This window comes from Coturnix japonica, chromosome Z (assembly GCF_054131305.1).
Source record: "Coturnix japonica strain WE chromosome Z, WE-NBRP24, whole genome shotgun sequence".
NCBI classification, from domain to species: Eukaryota; Metazoa; Chordata; class Aves; order Galliformes; family Phasianidae; genus Coturnix; species Coturnix japonica.
The window spans coordinates 52,844,452-52,866,739 of NC_140702.1; the positions used below are offsets into that span (position 1 = coordinate 52,844,452).

Sequence of the window (22,288 nt, forward strand, 5' to 3'; positions counted from 1 at the left end):
GGGCTGTTTGGAGCAGTGTAAGAAGGCTATGCCACATTAAAATATGACATCCTGCCTTGAAAAGCAGTAAGCAGTGCTTTTCACCAGCTTCAGACATAGAAATTTTGACTATACTTATCACTTGAACTAATTGTGTAACGTAGTTTTACTAATTAAGGCAGTCTAATAGGAAAACACTTGCTACATGGTACTTTTACAAAGGGTTTTTCAAAATGAAAATGCTCACATACGGAAAGCTATGACTCTGATTTTCCAGTTTTATGCTTACTGAGCTAGAAGAGAAGCAAGGCAACCGTAGACTGAAGGCGTGTACATGTTTCCATTCTGATTGGACACAAGTAAGGAAGCTTTGGTTTTCTGATTGAAGAGCTCTGCACTAGCTTTCATAAAAGCTTTTTCCACATCCCTGTCAAAATATGTATCTTCAAGCTTTACATCCCTATTTGGAAAAAAAAGAAAAAAGTGGTTAGAAACCATTATTAAAACAAACAGGAAGGAAAAACATTTCCAATGTTTAACTAGTTAATACCATCCGAAAAAAGAAGACAGCAGCCATTCTCACCTGAAAGCTTCCAGACCACTGAAAACACCATTTGATGTTTCTGCATTCTGGTCACTGAGAAAGTCATTCAGCAACAGCCTTGCCACAGACTTCTGTACCAGTTTACAGTAGGGAGAATGAAAGATCATGAATCCAAAGTCATTCAAGGTGAAACGTCTGTCTGTCCCCTCTGGAAGTGGCAGGAAATTTGTATTAGAAATTATCTTTTGTATTCAACTATTAAAATAAAATAGTTGGATGACATGATTCAGTCATCTCAATATGTTAACATACAAAAAGCAAAAAGTCTAACTCCTGCTGGCAGGCTCATTTAAAGTGCAATAACAGCTTAAGAGGTGACATACCTTTTTGCCACTGGGCATGGATTTTATTGCGATAAACACTATAGCAGCGGTCTAATGCACTGAGGTAGCACTGTATAGATAGTTTGCCATCAACCACAGGATATTCAGAGACCATATCTGGTTTATAGAAGTCATAAGCGTGTTGCATGTGGGTTCCACGCAGTCCTAATGGAGAGAATTTGACAAAGCCGAAAGTTACTTGATTAACCTTTCATTCACCTTGAATACATACTTTAACAAATATGGAAAACAAGTAATGTCTGGCCCTAAATAAACAGGTTTCCTTGGGACTTCAGGCCCTTCTAGGTAATATTTCAGAATTTTTCAGATTTCAGATGCCTGCTATTCAAGCACAGTACAACTGAGCGTAGCAAATAACAAATCATTTATTCTTGAAAATAGGGTGCTCTGTTATTCAGCTTTAACCCATTCTTTATCAATTTTAATTGGAGAATGCCCAAGTTGAAAAACAGACAGAAGCACCTTTAATAGGTTCTTGCTGCTTCTTATGTTAGGACTTGGCCAAGTAAGCAAAACCAAGAGGAGACAAAACGCAGTTTCTGACATTAATGGAGGTTAATCCAGCCCTCAAACACCCCAGGAAAAAAAAAAACAAAAAAAACAGGACACGCTTTAGAATGAATCTGGTATCTGGTGGAAAAAGTGCTTATCTTTTCATAGGACTAACCTCTCTCAAAAATTAAAGGAGCATTTGGACCAACTAGCATCGCAACAGCACCAGCTCCACCTGTTGGCCTGGCGTTTCCAGTGGCATACACAGCAATGTCTCCAGCAACCACAAGTGCATAACGTCCTGTAAAAACACAGAAATAACAATAAGGCACGAATCAGTATTTTAACAGCCAACAGTGACTTCCAGCCCCTGGTTATAAAGAACATGGATTAAGGGTCTCTTCAATCCCTTCCTCCCTTACACTTTACTGGCAGAAAAAGTGAAGGAAAACTTAGAGGAAAAGATGATTATCTGGTGATTATCCATGTTGTTATCTCTTGTATGTAATTAATTAGTGGCAAACATCCAGAGCATTTAAGACTGGAAGAATTACAATAGCTTGCCCTCTGGGTTTTATACAATTAATCACAGATGCTGTAAGTATAGGCAGACTACTCAGTGGTAGAGAATGATGTAACTTCAAAGAAAATACCCTGAACTTACCATCCCAAGAACTGGATTCAATCCAATTAATAGCATTAAAGAGAGCAGCAGTGCCTCCATAGCACGCATTGGTTGTGTCAATTCCTTCTACATCTGTATTACCAGACTCTTCAAACAGCTGCATCAGGACAGTCTTCACCGATTTTGATTTATCAATTATTGTCTCCGTTCCAACTTCCAGTCTCCCAATGCAGTCATAGGAAAGGCTATTCCTCTCCATAAGCTTCTGAACCACAGTCAAACAGAGGGAATTGATATCCTCTCGGTCAGAGCAGAAGCCCATCTTTGACTGGCCTAACCCAATAGTGTATTTGCCTGCATCCACGCCATCATACTTCTCCAGCTCCATCTGGTCGACATATTGAGAGGGAAAATAGATTTCCAGAGCAACAATGCCCACGTCTTTGGGCCAGCAGGATTCGGTGTTCACTGGAAGAGACCCAGGCATTGTGGCAGATCTGCAAGCAAAGAAGAAACAGAAGAACGGCTCATTTACCCACATCCATCACCAGCGACATACTCCATACACTCCATCCTTCTGCAGGTCTACTGAAATAGTAACGAGTTTTAGACTTGTGGCCTGAGCACACTGTAAACATCACTGTAAATTTTACAACACACATTGGCACAAGTGGTAGAAGTGCGCTGTGCTACACAGAGGCTCGAATCCCAGGGGGTTGGATTCGATGATCTCTAAGGTCCCTTCCAACCTGCACGAGACTGTGATACTATGATTATAAAGTGTGTTTTTCAATCAAGAATAAACTTGCAGCAGTAGAGCTGGATGTACTCTGCCATTTCATGGCAGTGAAACACACGATGGAAGCGTTTGAGACACGTCGATCTTCACACACGCAGTTCTATTCCTGCACACAGGTCTCAGTTTCACACAGAGTTTTGCTTTTGTTTTCCGCAGCGTCGCAGCCGCCAGGCCCCGCCACGTCCCCATACGGATACGTCCTCATACAGCTATTGAGCTGACCGGACGGCGCTCAGCTCGTAACGAGCGCGGCCCGTCCGCACATGTCGCGGTTCCAGCACTGCGGGCCCCGCCGCTGCTCACTGTCCGTCCGTCCGGGCGCTCTCAAGGTTACCGGGTCCTGGCCGCGGGCAGAGGCCGCCGCCGGACGGAGGGAGCCGCGCCCGCCCGTTCGCCTCCCGCCGCGCCCGTGCCCCGCACACCGCGCCCCGCGCCCCGTCCTTTCCTTTCCCCTCCTTCCCCCTCCCCGTCCCGCCGCTGCCCGCCCGGCCCGGTACCTACACGCTGCGGAAGCCCATGGCCGCCTGCCAGCGCGGGCGCATGCGCGGCTGTTCCAGCTGGAGATGTGCGCAAGCGCGGAGCTGCGGGCGGGCGCCCCCTGTGGTGTGTGGGAGCCGGCAATGGGGGCGGGCGGCACCTGGAGCCGGCAATGGGGGCGGCGCTGAGCCCGGGTACGGGGCTCGGCTGGAGATGCCGGTGGGAGCTTCTCAGCCCAGCATCCGGCTGCCCGAACACCTCAGGCTCAGCCCAGCTCACAGCATGGCACTGCGGCACCGCCCCTATAGCACGATGGGCAGCACCGCCTGCACAGGCAGCCTGTGCCACCTCACAGCACGGAGCAGGATCCCGACACCAGCACCGCCTCCCTGTGCATCACCCCATCCGGGGAGATTGAACTGAAATTATGCGGACAAAGATAACAGCATGTAATGGACCGGACACGTCACAGCCCTACAACAGAGGCTGTGATTCAGGCACATCTCCCTCACAGCTCAACACACCGGATGGGTTTACATCACCGGTGGGGCTGAAGATGACACCGCCCCTACGCCTGCCCTCAGCAGACACTGGCGATGAGAAGCATCATTTAATCCCACGTATTTCTGCAGTTCTCTCGTCCAAAGGCTTTCTGCAGAGGGCTGATGCCGTGCTGTCCGTACAGCACTTCAAACACACCCGACAAAGCAAAGCCAGGGCTACCCGCGGGCACTGCAATGTAAAAGCTCTGCACGACTGCTCTGACTGCAAGAAACTGGGGCACAGGCATCTTCAGCAGGTCGGTGCCTTTGAGAAGATAGATGCACCTAAGACAAACAGCTTTCTGTCCTCATGGACCAGCCTCACACAAACCTGAGCCACCGATGTCTGGTGGAAGTTGAGAAGTACCTCAAAGAGCCATTCGAAGGAAATCTGAGATGCTTTAGTATAAAGGAGCAACAAGGCTGGTTTGGGTTTGTTTCGCATCCCATTACGGGCACGTATGGAGCGAGCAGCACTGCAAGATACAACTTCCTGCTGGTGCACCCAGAAAATACATTTTCCCAGTGGCTTCATTAGGCAGATGCTCTCTATAATTGCTGTTAGCATTTCCTACCAGCCTTATAAAGGCACAAAACCCAGACACAACCCGCTGCCCATCTGCCCGTACCCGGCAGCCCCCTGCTCTGCATCCCTCGCACCCCTCCTGCCCCACACTCGGTTCCCCGCCGTCTCCCACCTGCACCAGGCGCTGTCCCGTCTCACACACACACCGGAGGCGAAGCGGACACGGGCAGCCGGCACGCGGCGCCTTTAAACCGCCCCGCCACCCGCGCTCCCGCCCAAGCCCTGAGCGACAGCTCTCCCGACCAATCACAGCCGTCGTCTCACAAGTCCCGCCCTCCGGCCGGCCGGCAGCCGTGGGAGAAGGCGGGGGGGATGGTGTGAGAAAGTGACGCGGCGTGGCCAGAGGGCAGCGCGCCAATCAGAGAGCGGCAGAGGCAGCGGGCGCCCAATGGGAGCCGAGCGCAGTGCGCGGGCAGCCAATGGAAGCGCGCTGCCGACCGCGGGTGAGAGTAGGACGGCTGGCGGTCCCCGGCGAGGCGAGCAGCCTGTTGCCTAGCAACGGGGCGAGGCCCGCCGGGCCCGGCGAGTGCGGCTGGGCCGCTCGTGTCGTGTCGTGTTTGTTGTCCGTGTGTCACCCGGGCCTGGCCCCATGAGGCCGGAGCCGCAGGACGGTCGTGGAGTTGGGTCTGGGGGCGGCCCCGGTTCTGCCCGCCGCACCCCGAGCCGTGCAGGGTGCCCAGCCGCCCCAGGGACCGGAGGTCGGAGTGTCGCCCTGCCGGCTCTGTGTGTGTGAGTGTGACAAATGGGAAATGGCTCGATAAAAATCGCATACCAGTTTTAAAACCTGGATACGCTGGTTGTAAAACACCGACGGAGTACACTCCCTTGGCAGCTGGTGATGGCTGCAGCAAGAAGACTGGCACAGCTGACATACAGGGCATCACCACGGCTGGGGGATTTCCACCATCATGGGCAGGTGGAAACAGTGTGAAAAGACAGGGAAAGACCTCATGGAGAGCCTTAGAGCCTGTCTTGTCTCTATGATTAGATTTGAACTTGTAACTGTTCCGTAATCATCAGAAACAGTGATTTGTCACAAATCTTCACAGTGCGAGAATTGAGAAATACTACTGAGAAACTGAGAGTTTTGTTTGCGCTTGTTACTCTGCAACCTTCTGACAAACTGACGTCAGTCGGTGTACATCTGCAAACCTGAAAGGACACGGTGACAAAATACAAACTTGGTGGGCCATGATGTCATTATGTTGTATAAACACGCTGTACCTTCCATGCCTACAGACCAAACAGAATTCTTGTCGGAAAGTTCAATGTTTCCTTGTTTGAAATGTGTTACTAATGCCAGCCTACCATGTACCTCAGTGGCAGAATGTTTCCTCACGTTGTACTTTGGAGCCATTCAGGAAGAGATGGAGCAAGACATAGTGTTGTTGAATTGGCAGGACTGTATGTCAGGACTGCAAACACAGCCAGGGCTTTGCAAACCCTTCTCCACCACCTTAGTTTAGCCGTCTGGGCAAGGCCAGCTCCAACTGCAAGTGCCCTTGTAAGGGGCTGCCAAGTGAAGAGGTGTGTGAAGGGAAGCTGTGAGAAGCCATCTTTGTCACCTTTCCCCTTAATTCCAAGCTGCTACATCCCCTACTGCTCCTGACCCCTTGGCTTGACATTGAAGCTGGCCCTTAAGCCCGCCCCACCTCAGCAGACTCATCTGGAAATCTGGACTCCTGGCTGACCCGTTTGTTGCCACTGGCTCTGCCCTGCTCTTTTGTATGGAGAGCATGCCTTTGAAAGCAAAGCCACTAGCTCTGCTCTCCTTGTAGTCACACTCAGCTCCTGCCCCTTCTGCTTCCTGACAGCTTAGCTGTGTTCACTTGTAAGCTTGTTGTTGCATGGGGCTTTTTAAAACTATAATTATTTTTTATTTGATAAATGTTGTATATGCTTTCAAAATGGAAAAAAAAAGTGTTGTTTTTGTGTTTCGCCAACAACATATGGAGATGTAAGCAGCAATCTTATGAATTTTATTAAATCTTTACATATCTGATAAGAAAAAGTGCCAAAATGACTAAACAGGTTTGGTGAGATAATCCATGTTACCGCCTTCTTTTGTATGATGCAGGATTATGAATGACTTTCCACCACCTTTAGTATTTACTTTCCATGCTGTAGAAGGTAGTATGACATAGACGTGCATGACATCATTGCTATTGATCTAAAAGAATGTACTTGCAACAAAAATAACAAATCAACCACCTGAAGCCAACAGAATTATAACCATGTTCTCTTACTGTGCCTGTGGAAAAGCTCATTTCAGGATGACACCCCTACAAATGATGAAAGAAAGCTAGAAGGTAAAATTTAACAACCAGTTGGTAGATTTTCATAATTTTAAAACAGAATCTGAAGATGTAGTACAGTCCTACTTTTTAAAGTAATTATCTTGGGTTAAATTCAGGGAGCATGTTTAATCTGTGCTGGTAAGAGCAATATATTTGTCTCCTAAGGATGTTTCTGGATCCAAGTGCAAATTTAAATTTACATCAAGTTCAGATGACCTCGTCTTGCAGACCAGTTTAATGACTAATTTAGTAGCCCTTAGTAACATTAATAGCCTAAGATTTACTACTACTTCTAATTAATCAGTATAATTTCTTCTTTAATTGTTGTCAATAGCATTATTGTTTTTCTTCAGATTTAAGAGGCTTCAGATCTGATTATCCTGTCATTGGGTGTACATATGGCAACTCTTATAAAACACTGCTTGCAAGAAAGGACCTGCTGTTGCAATGGAATCATCTACGATCATTTTATATGGATTTCTCAAAGAGACTGAGGTAAGAATATTAAAGTTGTTGGTGGATCTTGTTCTAGATCTCTTAGGTAATTAATTATAGTCTTCTACCAATTTATTCTCCAGACATGTGATCGCCACCATTTGCACCCCCGCTTGTGAGAATTCAGGTCATTCTCCTTTTATGACTGAAGAAACAGTGATATTTTCAATAGAGAATGTAATAGAGACTGCTTCTGGTACATTCGGACTAACACACCAGAATGAATGCTGCTCCTTGTCATAGCAGCCTCAGAAAGGAAACCTAACAAAGGGGGAGTCCATTCACTAACGATGCTATTTCCAAAGAAACCTAGAATAACTCAGAAGAACCATGTAGCAGCAACATGCAAGGATGTTGGTAGGGAGAGGACAAAAGCTTCCTTTTCCTCCCATTCATCATATGAGTCTATTTTGACAGGAGTTTGGAGTTGAGTCTCTCTTACCATTTCTCAATTGAGCAGAAGTGGGATCTCCTAAGGAAGGAAGCATGTGTGTTCTCTGATGATTCTCCTCCTGGCTTTAAGTCAGTGTATCAAATTTAGGGTTCTGGTTTTGTCTTACAACAACAACTTTTGTACTTCTGTTACTTCTGGTAATTCTTAGGCAATCATACCTGTGGTAGCTTTTTTTTCTTAAGCTTCCTAGAGAGACAGCCTATTACATTAATTTAATGACTTAAAATCAATGAAACAGCCAGGAACTAAGGGTGTTTCTTAAAATCTGGTATTTCCAAGAATGTTAAATGACTCATAAGCCCATTTTGAATGGAATTCAATGGAAATGAGGCTTCTGAGACTCTAAAATATTCACTGCAGTTTTCAGAAGCAACTGGCTGCATCTTTGGGTACCTAAATTCATTGAAAAGATAGCTTAAACCAGCATTTTTGGGAAGGCAAAGTCATGTGCTGTAATGACATGTTCTGCAAAACACAACGTTGAAATGACTTTACTGAAAAAATATATATATTGATTTTATTTTGCTGCCAAGTACAAAATAGCAAAGGTCAAAAATAACACTCAGGTACAGAGGGTGTGACATCTCCTAAATGAAAGTTTCCTAACTGGAAGGTTCTTCTTTGTCTTATTTGTGTGTCAGGGTTCAGGGATAAATGAATCTCTACCAGAGAGTGAATCTTTAAAAGTGTTGTCTTGATATTTTATATACCAATGTTGTGGAAAGTTGTTTTACACTAAATGATTAGTAGAGTTTATTCCTAATTCAGTTTCCAAAAGAATGCACAGGAGCCCAACCAAAATACACTTGTCAACTTGGAGATTAATTCTATCTTCCTGTAATCTCTCAATTTGATCTACAGTATCCAAGAGAACTTAATGTGAGATAACAAACACTCTGAAGAACTGAAAGATATAAACAAAGCTATCAGAGTCTGTCTTTTAAACTATCTTGATAAAGGCAAATATTGTAATTGCATTTAAGTTGCAGTTCTGGGTCTTAAAAAATCTGTGGCTTTGTAGCAATCCCAATTATTAAAAACTACAGAACCACATTTATATCCCCATTTCCTGTTTTTCTGAATATTCTGAATATCTTTGATAGAACAGTCATGAAAATTAAGGTACAGTCAGTACTTTATTCCGTACTTAAGATAAACCCCACATGCACTAAAACCACTGGTTGTGCTGATGGAAAGAGTACGGGGAGCTAAGACATCATTGCCAACCCTCCTGGAAATCTGCTACTCAAGAGATAGGAATGAAGGTAAAATTTCGAATAAAAAATGTCAGCGGATAAATGGAGCACTGAGAAGAAATATTGGCATGTGAGCTAAAAATCACAGGAAAGTAGCAGAGTTGGAAAGGGGGTGATTTAAGTTTATCCATAGATCTAGGAGGTACAGCAGAGCACTTGCTATGAGACACTTTCAGGAGCACCAAGCCATTTTGTTTGTAGTTGGCCCAGCGTTATTCTTGTGTACAGGTGATGGTGCCTCTGGCACCTAAATATTTGAAAGGTCATTTTAATGGTATGATCATCCATCCTTGATGCAGTCTGCTACCTTTGCTCACGGTTCTGTATGCCAGAGGTACCTTCATTATGGGGCTTGCTTCATGTTACTGTTTATTCTCTCCTTTTTTTTTTTTCAATATTTTGGTTCTTCTGTGTTTTCTTCCATGATGTTTTTTTCTGGGGATCTTGTGTTTATTCTTCTTCATCCACTTTTTAAGTCTTTTAATCCGTGGGCTTACACAGAACTTTCTGCCTTCTATGTGGAGACTGACACAGCAAAAATCAGTTGTCAGATAATAAAATGTAAACCAAACAACAACAACAGCAAAAACCTTAATCATACTTATCATTCAAATATGGAATCATCATTAAAATGCTTAATCCTATATTACATCAGTTTGGTTCTGTCTGGTGTCAGATATGGTAAATGTTGGTACCTAAGGTTTCCATTATCATAGTATCTTCCAAAATCTGAAAAAAAAATGTTCCTACTTCAGTGGCTCTGAACCACAGTGCAAACCAGTACATTTACACTGCCAAAAAATAAGTAGAAGACTTTATTATTATTACCACTGTGATGATTATCCAGCAAATGTAAATGTCTAGAAATAAACATGTCCAGGATTTATTTCAAATTTATCATTTTTACATAAACACTGTAATACTGTGCTAGAAAAAGAAAAAAAAAGTAAAAAAGTAAATTAATTTTAAGTAGCTTATGTGTAAACCTGATGTAATTAATTTAGTCAAGAATTGGAAAAAGTGAAATGAATGAAAGAGCATAAGCTCTTTTTCAGTTCTAAAAATAAAGCAAGTGTCAAGGTTATTGCAGACTGAATAATATTGTTCTTGAAATGGAAACTGAATATTTGCAGTTCAGGAATGTTCTTGAGATCAAGTAGTGCAAGGGAGGACAAATCTTAAACAGCTCACAATCTTATTTTTCATTAAATTTTAGCTATCCATCTAAGATTGTTCTGGTTTTGATGATGCCTAATAGGTTTTGATTTCATAGTACCACTTTCATAGTGAAGCATGCAAAGCAAGACTTACATTACAGCGTGTAGGTGACACAGGCCATCATGTTTCTGGATTTCAAATCTCTCCACTCTTCGGAGAATTCCTCTAGGAATTTCTTCTGAAATTTTCGTGCAACAGTTAAAGGCCTCAGGAAATAAAGCTAGAAAGTAATAACAAAGTTAGAAATGGCATAGATATGAAGGGACAACTCACAGCTTGACTTCTCAGAATCACAGAATAGTCGAAGTCGTAAGGGATCTCATGAGGTCACCTAGCCCAACTGCCCTACTCAAGCAGCAACAACTAGAGCAGATTGCCCAGGAGTGTAACTAGTTGAGTTTTGAATATCTCCACAGGTGGAGACTCCGCAGCCTCTCTGAAAACCTGTTCCAGTCTTTGACTACCCTCACAGTAAAAACATGTTTTCTTTTGTTCAGATTGAATTTCATGTGTTTTAATTTGTAACCATTGCCTCTTGTTTTGTCAGCAGAAAAACTTGACTTCTTTGCTTTCTTTCCCTCTCATCAGGCATTTGTGCACACTGTTGAGATTCCCCTTTCAGAAATGCTTTCCTGGAGGATTTTTTCACAGAATCACAGAATCACGGAATGACCCGGGTTGGAAGGGACCTCAAGGATCACGAAGCTCCAACCCCCCTGCCTGGCAGGGCCACCAAACTTCCACCTTCCCAGGGACTGAGGTGAGTTTGACCAGCCTGTAGTTCCTGGATCATCATGCTTGATCTTCTTGAAGAAAGGGAAGATATTTTCTCTCTTTCAGTATTCAAGAACTTTGCCTGGTCACTATGACTGTTCAAAGATAATTGACAGTTGCCTTGCACTGCTGTCAGCCAACTCCCTCAGGATTCACCAGTGATGCAACCTGTCAGCCCACAGCCCTCACATCCATTTATTTTAAGTTGGCTCCCTAGCCTGATACTCCTCCACTGAGGATAACTCTTCAGTACTCCTGAGTTCCCCTCTGGTCTCAGAAGCCTGGATTTCTGAAGGCCAGTTTCAATCATAAAAACAAGGAAAAGAAGGTACTTGGCATCTTGGTCTTTTCTATGTCATTTAACATCTATAGCCCTGCCCTCATTCAGTAGCAGGCCCGTGTTTTCCTTTATCTTTGTTTTGCTATGTAAGTACTTGTAGAATTCTTTCTTGTTGCATTTTATAACCCTTGTTAGATTTAGACCCAGGCCAGCACTGGCTTTTGGACCCTATTCCTGCATTATCAGTCTGTAACTACTCTTTCATTTGACCCTCCTTCCTCCCCTTGTACACTTCCTTTTTACACCAGAGTTCAGTTAGGACCACTGTTTTCATCCTTTTTTGTTTTATTATGATTGGTCTCCCTTTAGCCTGGAGGAGGTGACTTTTGAATACCACTTCACCTCAACCACTTTTCTCTCTCAGATCATATTCTGTGGGATTCTTTCAAGCAGATCTCTGTAGAAGAAGACATCTCCTGAAATCTAAGGTTATGGTCCTGCTTCTTGTCTCCTCCTCTCTTAGGATTCTGGACTTCACCATCTCATGGTCACTGCAGTCAGCCTCCGGCTTTTTCTCTTTGATGAGCGTGAGCACTGCTGTCTTGTCTTTCTGGCAGGTATCAGGGGTGGTGAAAGTCCTCCATCTCGAAAAGGGCCTGTGAACCTGAGGCTTTTTCCAGAAGAAGACCTCATCTACTTCTTGCTGACTGAGAGGTCTACGGCAGGCATTCATTACAGTGCTCTCTGTTGGCTTATCATCTGTCCTTAGACAGAGCTCTGAGTATTCCTGCTGCTCTCTCACAGTAGTAGCAACTCCTCCTCCCTACCACATGGGAATGGAAGATCACTGATGTTGATGACACATGATGTTTTCAGGAGTGTAACTTAAAAGCTCTGCCTTGTAAGGTTGAATCATCTCCATTATCTTTTGTCTTAGAAATTATTAATGCTGTTGCTGTTTTGTTTCTTTTATTTTCCCCCTCATACCCCCCAGGGGCTTGTGGGTTCATGACTGAATGTGTCTCTGCTAGGGAGTGATCTGCAGATTTTTTTCCTGCTTGATAAATACCACTGTAAAAAAATAATAATTTTAAAGTCAGATCATAACTCAACAGTTTTTGGTGACAAATAGTAACATTTTGGTGTTTGATTTTTTTTCTGGACTAGTGCAGAAATATTTCTTTTGAAAGGGATTCCCTCCATCAGTTCAAGGTTTGAGGGATTCATCTGGGTTGTGACAGTCTTGTGATCAGACCCATGCTTCAAGGTGAGCACAAGGACTTCTCTGTTGCAGTCAATGAATCACTGAGGGCATAGAGGGGAGTTTGAATTTCTTTTTTCCTGGCCTGTAAACCATGCTGTACCTTAAGTAACCATTTAGCCTTGGAGTGCAAGAGTCGTGGAGCAAGAAAAGAATAAGTAGGAGAATCTATTTTGAGTAGTTTCTGTAAATAGGAAATTAAAAACCTCCTCAAAACATTTTTTGTAGTCAAGAAGATTGTGTGCACTGGTTCTTAGGAGAAATTTGGAGGAGAGCTGGAATAACAGAAGATGCTACCAGAGGTGCAATACCAAGCTAGAGCAGCTAGCAGTGTAGCAGGAGTCACCAAAAGCCAGCTGTGAGTCCTGCCACACCTTTCAGGAGCTTTCGCTCTCCATGAGGTGGATGACAGAGCCCTGGGACGTCCTGGTCACAAAGGCGAGTGAAAGACACCAGCTCTAGCAGTTTCCTTTTCAGCAACCTAGAGAGGAAGGCTTGCAAAAGGATTATACAAGAAAAAAAGCTCGGAAAAGGATAATTGTATCCTGAACACTTTCTGAGATTTATTCCTCTGCTTCTGTGCGGTCTAGTAAATTGCCAAGGCCAGCACTGACAGCCTCTTGCAGGGTCATGGAGCACTACAGAAGGTCCGAGGGTGAGGCAGCCACCTCCTGACCTCATGCTCAGCTGTTTTCTCTGCTGCATGGCTATCATCTCTTGCCCACATCCACTTTGTATGCTTCGTGTACTCAGAAGTATCACTTGTTTTGTTCCACAGATCTGGACAGTATTGCATTGGCCTTTGCACACTGTATAACAGAAAATTAAGAAAATATTGTTCTATTAATTTAAATTTATAATTTTTTTTTATTATATTAATTTTATATCCGTGTAAACTTGTATGAGGAAAATTAGAGCAAAATTCTTGATGCCTTCAGATGAGCTTGTGAATATCTCACTGTCCATGACATTGCCCCTTTGCAAGACACTTGGGAACTGCAGAAAGGTGTTTGCAATTGCATCTTTAACAATCGCTTATGTAACCAGAGTAGCAATTTTAGAGTGAACTCAGTTACCCCATGCTCAGTCAATCTTTGAAGTGGAGCATTAAATCCCTCTAATTAATGCAACTGTACGAAAAAGCTGTGCCTTTAAACATGAAAGCACACAGCAGACTGCATGTGAAGCTGGTGAATACATCACAAGGAAGTGGAATGAAATTTTGTAGTAAAACGGTGCTTATGTGCACCTCTCAGAGGCTAAGAGCCTGTCGGTATCTTTCTGTGGAGGTGTGTGCTTTGGGTTTGTATGGATGCTTGCCTTGAGGAATTACAGTCTGCACTAACTTTTTTTTTTACTAAAAAATAAGCTATTACTATTAAATATGATGTAATATATTTGTAGTTGTTCTGGTGCATGATCTGCAGTGGCAAATATGGCAGATAGAAACTATCTATCTCTGAATTGTTGATGGACACACATCATCAGAGCTTTTCCATCAGACAACATGTAAACATCATCTGCAATCTTGTGCTGGCAGAGACACGATCGCTTTGAAAATGACAGTCAGTTTGAACAAGGGTACGTTTATCTTCTTCTGAACAGGAAGAACGCTCGGGGCAGTGGCTCAGGGAATTCCCCTGCATCCCAGCAGCTGGGACCTGCTCTCCCGCAGCGCTGGCTGCACTACAGCTCCACTGCCTGGCCCATTATTACTGTAACTGTGCTCTCAATCAGTAAGTGGGAATGAACGAGGTGATAATAAGCAAAGTTAATGAGTTCAGCCCAACACAACACCAGAAATATGTGTGGGTTTTAGCAATTAGATCGGGCTTGTTAGCTGGTAATTGCTGGTCTTCACAGTGGGTAGAGGAAAAGAACACCTGGAAGCTGGCCTGGCCTTTTGTTTGCCAGAGATTTTTCCAGTGCTGCCCATTTCACTTGTCTCTATGCCTCAGCAACACAATCAGAGGTCCATGTCTGCTTACCGGAATTGTTTAGACCTGCTATCTGGCATCGAGCCTTCTTACTCAGACTTCCGAACGAGCTTTCTGAGTTGCTGGATGGCAGGACCAAGTAGTGATGAATCTTGAGACAGGTCCATGCAGGGATCACTCTGTTGCTATTCAGCAGCTTCAATGTTTGTTCCTTAGGAACACTCACCAGGAAAAAACAACTGCTTTTTAATTATTTTGTTTCCTATTTTCAGTGGCATCTAAATACTTTGGTATTGCAGAAGTGTCCACTGGAGCAAGTTAAGCACCCCAGCTAAGGGCAAGCACACAGAACTGGAAAAATACCTTCGATCAACCCCAACTTCTCTCTCAAGGTATGATGTCCTTTTCAGATGGCTGCTCTGCCACTGTACCTTATGGAATACATTATTGCTTGTCTATTCATTATACTGATTTATTTAATATGCTGCATATAGCTTTTCCTTTTTCAAAACACACGGAAAGAAAGGAAAGCTTTGCCTTTCATGTTGAAAGAAGTTGTTCAGCACCTTTGAATAGAAACAAATACAAAAAACCTTGATTTTTCCGAAAGGAGAGGAGATGTCTGAAATTCTGAATTAATTTGAAAAAGTCCTTGTTTTGGGGGGAATGTAGCGTGAGAACTTAATTCCAGCTTCCCACAGTGGTCTGTTTTCTTTCAAGCCCATCGAATCTTGGTAGCACTTTCTTAGGGCTGAATGGATCAAAAGCGATTGGCAACTACAGAGGACTGCTTTCACCTGCTCTTTTAGCAGTATTTCTCTTTAAATGGAAGAGATCCTCAAAGTCTGTGATATTCCGTGGGTTTGAAATTATGTGATTGCTGTTGATTGCTAGAGAATGAACCACGGAGAATATGGTGGCTTTGATGAAACAAGACCTCCATTTTATCTGCCTTTATGCTTCTGTTCACCAGCGTCAAGTCTCTTTGCTGAAAGTTCCTGCCTGCCTTCCTTCCTTCCTCCCTTCCTTCCTTCCCCTCCTGCCTCCCTCCCATTTACAGAAGATGCCTTATGAAGAGCCCTCTTACTGAATCCAGTAGGAGTAGTGAATGGTTATTCTGCTGGCCCCTTGCTGTAGCTTTTTTTAAGCAGTTAGATTAATATTTCAATGTGTGTAGACACTGGGAAGGAGAAACACGGCAGTCATTGTCTCAAACAGACACGTCCTGCAGAACACAGCAGGACATGTCTTTGTCTCATATTTTAGCTGAGGGGAATCAGCTGGAGGAAAAAAGAAAAAAAAAAAAAAAGAGAGTAATCTGTGTGAAATTCAGTGAGCGATGGAGTCACTGCATTCCCCACCCCTGTACTTTGTCACACATTTTCCTGATTTCGCTGTTGCTTCCTTTAACCAAGTTCAATAGGAAAATGATGGGCTATAGGTGGGAACAGTAAGAAAATTATTTCTGATCTCTGCTCCTGTGTCCAACCTACCCACTTTAAACCTTCCGCAGCTCTCCTCCTGGCTGGTTTCATGCCAGCAGTTAGTATTCTGGCCAGGCCTTTGGTGGTCAGACAGAAGGCTTGTCTTGCATGGTGAAATCCATAAACCTGGAGCACTTTGTGTATCTATGCTGAACTGTGAGATCTGCTGCTAATATGCCTCAGATTTGTTGTGAATTGATGTAGCTTTGCATTGATTACACAATTCCTGGAATTATTAGCAGCAGTCATTAGTGTTTCCTAATGGGATTCTTTTGTGGTTACAAAGTAGGTTTTGTATATCCACAAAAAAAAAAAAAAAGGAACAAAAAAATCGAAAAAAAACCCCACCTTGCACTGATTATCTGGATTATTGTCTTGCTTAGTCAGAACATAGTAGGTATGAGGTTGCTTTAGTGTCTGTAAAGACATTTCTGTAGATAAATTCATAGCTTCATAGAATCGTTAAGGTTGGGAAAGACCTCTAAGATCTTCTAGTCCAACCTTCAGCCCATCAACCCTTGCCACTGAACCATGTCCCTGAGCGCCATATCTACATGTTCCCCAAGCACCTCCAGATCGCTTACCACTGCCACAGGGATAAGTACTCTTGTGATGGTTTGCTCCCCCCACCCCTTCTGTCTTTCTCCCAGCCTCCTCCTTCAGGCTGGCTGGTTGCTTCCTCATACTCCTGCTCCAGCTCCTGCTCATCTGCAGGAAGATGCTGGAGACCCCCTGCAAAGCTAGAGCTGATGACAGCTTCTTCCACACCTGCATCACATCCAGCCACATCCTGCAGGACTACTTCCATGGCACCAAGCCAGCAGGTGGCTAGGCAGCACCAAAGCTGGTCTTGGGATCAGTGCTGGCTGCCTTAGCTCCCATGGTGGGCCTGGAGCCCTGTACTATGCTACCACAGCAGTCAGAGCCCTCTCTGGATCCCACCTCCAGTAACAAGTTGTGCCATTTCCTCAGTGCCGTCACAGTTTCTTTCCAGGTTGCTCAGGGACATGGGTCTCATCAGGAATAGGGTGATTAAGATGTATTTTGAGGAGCTGCTCCTGACCAATATGACAGGGAAGGTACATAAGGAGCTCACCCTCAGCATGATCTGTCTGGGCAATACCTTGCCCATCTTCAAAGCCATCAGGCTCATCTGGACAGTGGTCTGTAATGAAGAGTGTGGCCCCAAAATGCTGGACCTGGAATACAGTAACAGGTTCCATTTGGCTGTTGACTCTGACCTGATATTCGGCAAGTGTTGTTGAGTTATGAAGATAGGCTCTGTCCTCAAAAGGAAGAGTGCTATCACACATACACTTTGCTTTAGCCACTATAAGGCAGATCATTTAGTGTGTGTTTGCTCATGAAACTACCAGAAAACATTCCTGTCATCTAAAACAAACCTCAGGCTGTTTTAAGAGTTCAGTACCTCAAAGTTCTTTCCAGCTTAACCTGAAGCACATCAGTACCTATGTCGCTACGAGGAAGGCTCTGATCTTGGCTGACAGATGATCAAGGCAGAAGGATAGAACCATTGGCAAACATAATACAGTGTGATTCCAACTCCTTGCACTTAGTACTTGTTTTAGATGCTTTTATTACGAGTTACCAATTTTCTCTTTCCCTACCTTCCAGATGAACTATATGCAGGAGTTTTCAGAAGAGAACTGTCTTCTCAGACCAAGACCCAAACCAACCACCTTTGAAGTAAGTCTCCTGCCCACCCTGCTGCACAGCCCCTCAAACAGTGCTGCTTCTCCACTGCAGGTGTGAGTGTCAGCATTGTAAAATGCTGACAGCAGTGGGTTGAGAGAAGAATGCTGGGGGAAGGAGAAAGCGGAATCTTTAAAATGTAATAAAATTACATGAATAAATTAAATTTTTTCCGCCACGATTCTAGAAAACAGTCAGGATCTTCACTTATTCTGTCACTGCCTGCCAGGGCCACAGTCCTGCCCGTGGCAGGTGTGATGTGGCCTCCAGATGGCCTTCCAACAGCTACCAATGCACAGCCATGAACAAAGACAACTAGTCTGGGTCTGTATACATCAGCCAAAGTGTGTCTGTGTACCTGTACCATGCCACTGAAATAAATAGATGTGCACCAAGCAGCCTCAGCAGCCTGACCCATCTGCCAGCTCCATGCGAGAAGGGTGTGCCTGGGCCCATACACATGCAGCTCTGCCTACTTTTATTGTGTTCCACTGTTTGTATGTTGCTGCTAAGCATGGAGTGTGTTTGCGTACAGAGAACTAGAGAATGAAGGAATTTTCCCCGTGCCAGATAGAGCAGTGTGAAAGAACATGCTCCAAGAAAACCTTTCCTTTGACCTGTGTATGTGCACTCTATTGCTGTTATGCAAGACCTGGCTGAGTGGCCAGATCATAAAATGAATGGAAAAAATTCATGTAGCCTGTGCAGGGCAGCAGGTACTGTGTCCATTTTAAGGGATTAATAAAGTAAGGTAGACTTCATCTATGCATTGTGAACTCAACAACTTCTGCTCCTAATGCAGCCAGAATTAAGAAAGGTACACTGCAAAGACCGAGTCCTCCAGGATGTGAGTTATATTCTCCAACAACATGGCTTATTTTACCATGGAAAGTTACAACAAAACCTAAGGATTATTACTTTGAAATGTGTTTCAGTGGAAATGCAAGGAGACAGAAGCAAGCACTATGAAATCTTGCGAATCCTCAAGACACGCAGTGAATGCAGAGTTGTAAAAGCCTCTTCCGAGTGTGAGAAATAGGTTACATGAAGTTTGTTGTAAAAAGGGTTTTGAGATCTCTGTCATCCGTGACAATCAAACTTTAGACAGAGAGAATCAAGAGAGGAGAAGATTGCAGCTGAACTGCGGAGATCCCTTTAAACAAACAGTAAAACTTCATTAAGTGTTTCCTTGGAAATCACTGCTCCAAGGTACGACGCCTCCAGCAATTAAAGATCTCAGCTGCAGCGTTCCTGATTGTATTCCCTGTAGCAAATTGCCCACATGGCTTTTCCTTGTTAAGCCGTTGTATAGAATCACAGAGTTCCCACACCTCTGTGGAAACATGAAGGAAAGACTCAGGTGAAACCTGCTGAAAATAATACGATGTTTCTCTGCAGGTGGGAGAGCTGGCTTTCACTTTTAGAGCTTCTCATGGCACAGACCTGTAAGCTAACAGCCCTGATCTTGGACACAGCTCCAGGCAGACACCCCTTGGGAATACCCTCATTCTCTTAGGAAATCAAATCACAGAAGTAGGTAAGCGTGGTGTTACTTACTTGGGGATGCCAGGCTCACTGCAGCCGCCAGCACAGCCAGGGCAGTGACAAAGCTCACATCCATTCCTGCTGGAGCAGCGGGTGCACTGTGAGCAGGTGCAGGTGTTTCAGGAAATGTCCTGTGGCTCCTGTCTGCCAGGGAGCGCGGCTGCCAGCGCCCCACCCTGCAGCAGCTCGATGCTGGCCCTGCTGAGCTGCTTGATGCTGGCCCTGCTGTGCTGCTCGATGCTGGCCCTGCTGTGCTGCTCGATGCTGGCCCTGCTGTGCTGCTCGATGCTGGCCCTGCTGTGCTGCTCGATGCTGGCCCTGCTGAGCTGCTTGATGCTGGCCCTGCTGTGCTGCTCGATGCTGGCCCTGCTGTGCTGCTCGATGCTGGCCCTGCTGTGCTGCTCGATGCTGGCCCTGCTGTGCTGCTCGATGCCTGACAAACCCCTGTTATGTGCAGTTCCATGCCTGCTTTGAGCCCTCCTCGCCCCCCTTGCTAGGGTTGCTCCTCTGGCCAGCAGGGAAAGGCAGGTGATCAACCCCTTCTGCTCTGCCTTTGTGAGGCCCCATCTGCAGTGCTGGGGCCCCCAGAGCACGAAAGACATGGAGGTGTTAGATCAAGTCCAGAGAAGGCCACTAAGATGGTCAGAGGGTTGGAGCGCGACTCCTTTGAAGGAAGGCTGAGGGAGTTGGGCTTGCTTAGCTTGGAAAAGAGAAGGTTCTGGGGAGACCTAACTGTGGCCTTCAGTCCAGCTGTGCCTGCAGTGTGTACGCTCTCAGGGCTGCACTGTCCGTGCCACAGCCCTTCTGACCTGCTGGGGCTCTGGAGTAGTTGGTGGAAAGACAGCAAGAAGGGAACTACACCTGGTGTACCTCCTCCATTCTTTCCTGACTCTCATCTCTGCACCCCATTTCAGTAAACAGCATCTGGGGGCTGATGCTATCCAGAGTGCTTCTGTGAGCAGCGTCTAGAAAGGCTTTTCCTGGATCATGCAGGCAATGGGGAAATCAGGGGAAGCTTTTTGCTCCACTTGACACAGCTCACAGGTTCCAACCTTTCAAGGCCCATGTTGATTATGGGCAGCTTCTGAACTGAGTGCTGTGACCACTGCAGCCACACTGCGCTGCTGCTCTGCAGTTCCTATGGGATCCCTTGGGATTGCACAGCTAAACCAGCCCAGGAGGCCCTGGGCTCATGGCCGGGCTCACCTTTGCTCTGTCTCACCACAGCACTGCTTACTGCAGCTGTTCTTAGCTTCCAAAATCCCAGATCACAAGGCATAAGGAACTGCCAGCCTCAGAGACTTTAATCTGCACTTGAAACTCCCCAACACCAGTTTCACAATTCCACCTAATAATAAATTAATATGTTGCAATCAGACTGATGGGCTATCGTGATTTAACTTTGTCCATCTTGGTTCCTTCTTGATGCTCTTATCTACGGGGGCAAGAGAGCAAGGCACCTGCAGAGCACTGCGCGTTCAGATGGCAGCCAGCTACCTTATGAGGGGAAGGTTACATGTGCCACTGGAAGCTCAACCTCAAGGAAGTCATTTGCATTGAAATCAACAAGCTGACTCATTGTCAGCAATTAATTACAGAAAAAAAATCTGTTAAAAAACTCAACTGCCGCTGCAGAAGCAGAAGTGGCTCCCAGTTCATTCAGAAACCTGAGCTTAGGTAACAATGAGACTGTTAGCATGAATGCACTTCAAGGCAGCACAAAGAGGAACAAGCCGAATAAAAAGAAACACAGTGAGACAGGTGTTACTGAGGCAATTTAAAGAAACAGCCTCAGTCAGTTCTTATTAGCTCCTGCGTTCCAGCTGCTTGGCGCTGCACAACTGGGCTACACATCTTTGAGCACAGCCAATGTGTTCACTCTGACACGTGCTTTGCATGAGATCTCCAGGTGCAGCTTTAAAATCCTGGTGCAGGTTCACAAATCTTAGAATCATGTAATTGCTCGGAATGGATCCTAGAGATAACCTGGTTCCGGTCCCTGCTCTGACCCAGCAGCTCAGGCTGCCCAGGGCCCCATCCAGCCTGACCCTGACTATCTCCAGAGATGGACACCCACAGCTTCTCTGCACAGCAGTGCCAATGCCTCACTGCCCTCTCAGTGAAAAATTCCCCTGGCATTTAACATAAATCTACCTTTTTTTTTTTTAGTTTAAAGCCATTTCTCTGTGACCTGTCACCTGCAATGGATCTCCCCAGAGCCTTCTCCAGGCTAAATGAGCCCAGCTGCAGCATCCTCAATAAAGCTTAGCTCTGCAGTCACATCACAACTTCAACTCATGTTTTACAACTTTTGTTCTCCCAGAGTCCACAGTAAAGGACCAAAATAAAATAAATAAATACTTACTTCAGTGGGAATGTACCTCAAGGAAACTGATTATGGAGATCCAAATATGCTTCCCACTGTATGTGCCAGTGATTTACAATATTAAACCTAGTTTAAAGAAAAGCAGAAGGTAAATTGAGGAAACAGCTCCATTTTATGACATTGGGAAATTCAAAATAATAATAAAGCCAGAAAACAATGGCAAATATTTTGCTATGACTCCACTTACACAGGCAGCCGTCCAGCATACAAATAAATGCCAGGTTAGCCAAGAAATTCTTTTCCCAGAATTGCACTGACATAGTTGACAGTGGCATTAGCTGCAATTATGGCGAAAGTAAAGTGGAGGGTTTTATTGATATATTGGCCTGGACTGAATTCAAAGATGAAATGAAAGTGCTAACCTGGAGAAGGCAGCAGGCAGTCATTCTTCTGCCTTGAGAAACAAAGCTAATTCTCGGGTTGGCCACTTTTTATCTTCTAACTTGTATTTGTGTATGGAGCACAACAATGTCTTACACTTTTCTCCAGTCACTCAAGCAATCTGCCCTTCTGCCCCACTCCGTGCCCCCGCAGCCTCCATCACAGCAGCGATGCTGTGGCACAGGAAGCAGCACCTCGTGCCCTGCCCCACCGACACAGCCCAGCTCCAAAGCCTCTGCAACACAGGAGGGAAAGCCAGGACTCAGCAGCCTTCAGTCTGACCCTGAACTTCCACTGGAGGAGCTGATGCCCAATGAAGAGTAAAGCTAGTAACTCAGTTTGTGAAATTGGGATAAATC

General features: G+C 44.9%; 2 protein-coding genes and 1 long non-coding RNA gene across 13 annotated transcripts in view; 1 reads left to right on the plus strand and 2 right to left on the minus strand.

The window, feature by feature from the left end:
- HMGCS1 (3-hydroxy-3-methylglutaryl-CoA synthase 1) overlaps positions 1-4,610 on the minus strand; it is a 28,804-nt gene extending 24,194 nt beyond the window's left edge. For 3 of the 5 annotated variants that reach the window (XM_085529579.1, XM_085529578.1, XM_015848670.3), the window contains exons 1-6: positions 4,561-4,610; positions 2,084-2,541; positions 1,595-1,720; positions 907-1,071; positions 563-731; positions 269-439 (exon numbers count right to left, since the gene is read on the minus strand). In XM_085529579.1, the coding sequence (XP_085385705.1) occupies positions 269-439; positions 563-731; positions 907-1,071; positions 1,595-1,720; positions 2,084-2,531 (1,079 nt within the window). In that variant the 5' untranslated portion in view covers positions 2,532-2,541; positions 4,561-4,610. Of the gene's footprint in view, positions 1-268; positions 440-562; positions 732-906; positions 1,072-1,594; positions 1,721-2,083; positions 2,542-3,344; positions 3,399-4,560 lie in introns of those variants that run through there. The other 2 variants (XM_015848667.3, XM_015848666.3) reach the window with 1 other exon arrangement.
- Positions 4,611-5,623: 1,013 nt separating this feature from the next.
- Positions 5,624-21,526, plus strand: LOC107305952 (uncharacterized). Of its 7 annotated transcripts, XR_014939637.1 has the most exons (7): positions 6,619-6,757; positions 7,099-7,240; positions 10,757-10,928; positions 14,693-14,812; positions 17,540-17,611; positions 19,016-19,154; positions 21,332-21,526. It is a non-coding gene; the product is annotated as an uncharacterized LOC107305952 (long non-coding RNA). The 7 variants fall into 7 exon arrangements; XR_014939639.1 differs by lacking the exons at positions 19,016-19,154; positions 21,332-21,526 and adding an exon at positions 12,413-12,489 and having other exon boundaries at positions 14,720-14,812; positions 17,540-17,808; XR_014939640.1 differs by lacking the exons at positions 6,619-6,757; positions 19,016-19,154; positions 21,332-21,526 and adding an exon at positions 5,624-5,975 and having other exon boundaries at positions 14,720-14,812; positions 17,540-17,808.
- CCL28 (C-C motif chemokine ligand 28) lies at positions 6,407-19,485 on the minus strand. Its single transcript, XM_085529581.1, has 3 exons — positions 19,175-19,485; positions 10,262-10,388; positions 6,407-9,475 (listed from the first exon to the last, which is right to left on the minus strand). The coding sequence occupies exons 1-3, from the start codon at positions 19,236-19,238 to the stop codon at positions 9,313-9,315; spliced, it is 354 nt and encodes a 117-aa protein (XP_085385707.1). The 5' UTR covers positions 19,239-19,485; the 3' UTR covers positions 6,407-9,312.
- Positions 21,527-22,288: the final 762 nt, after the last annotated feature.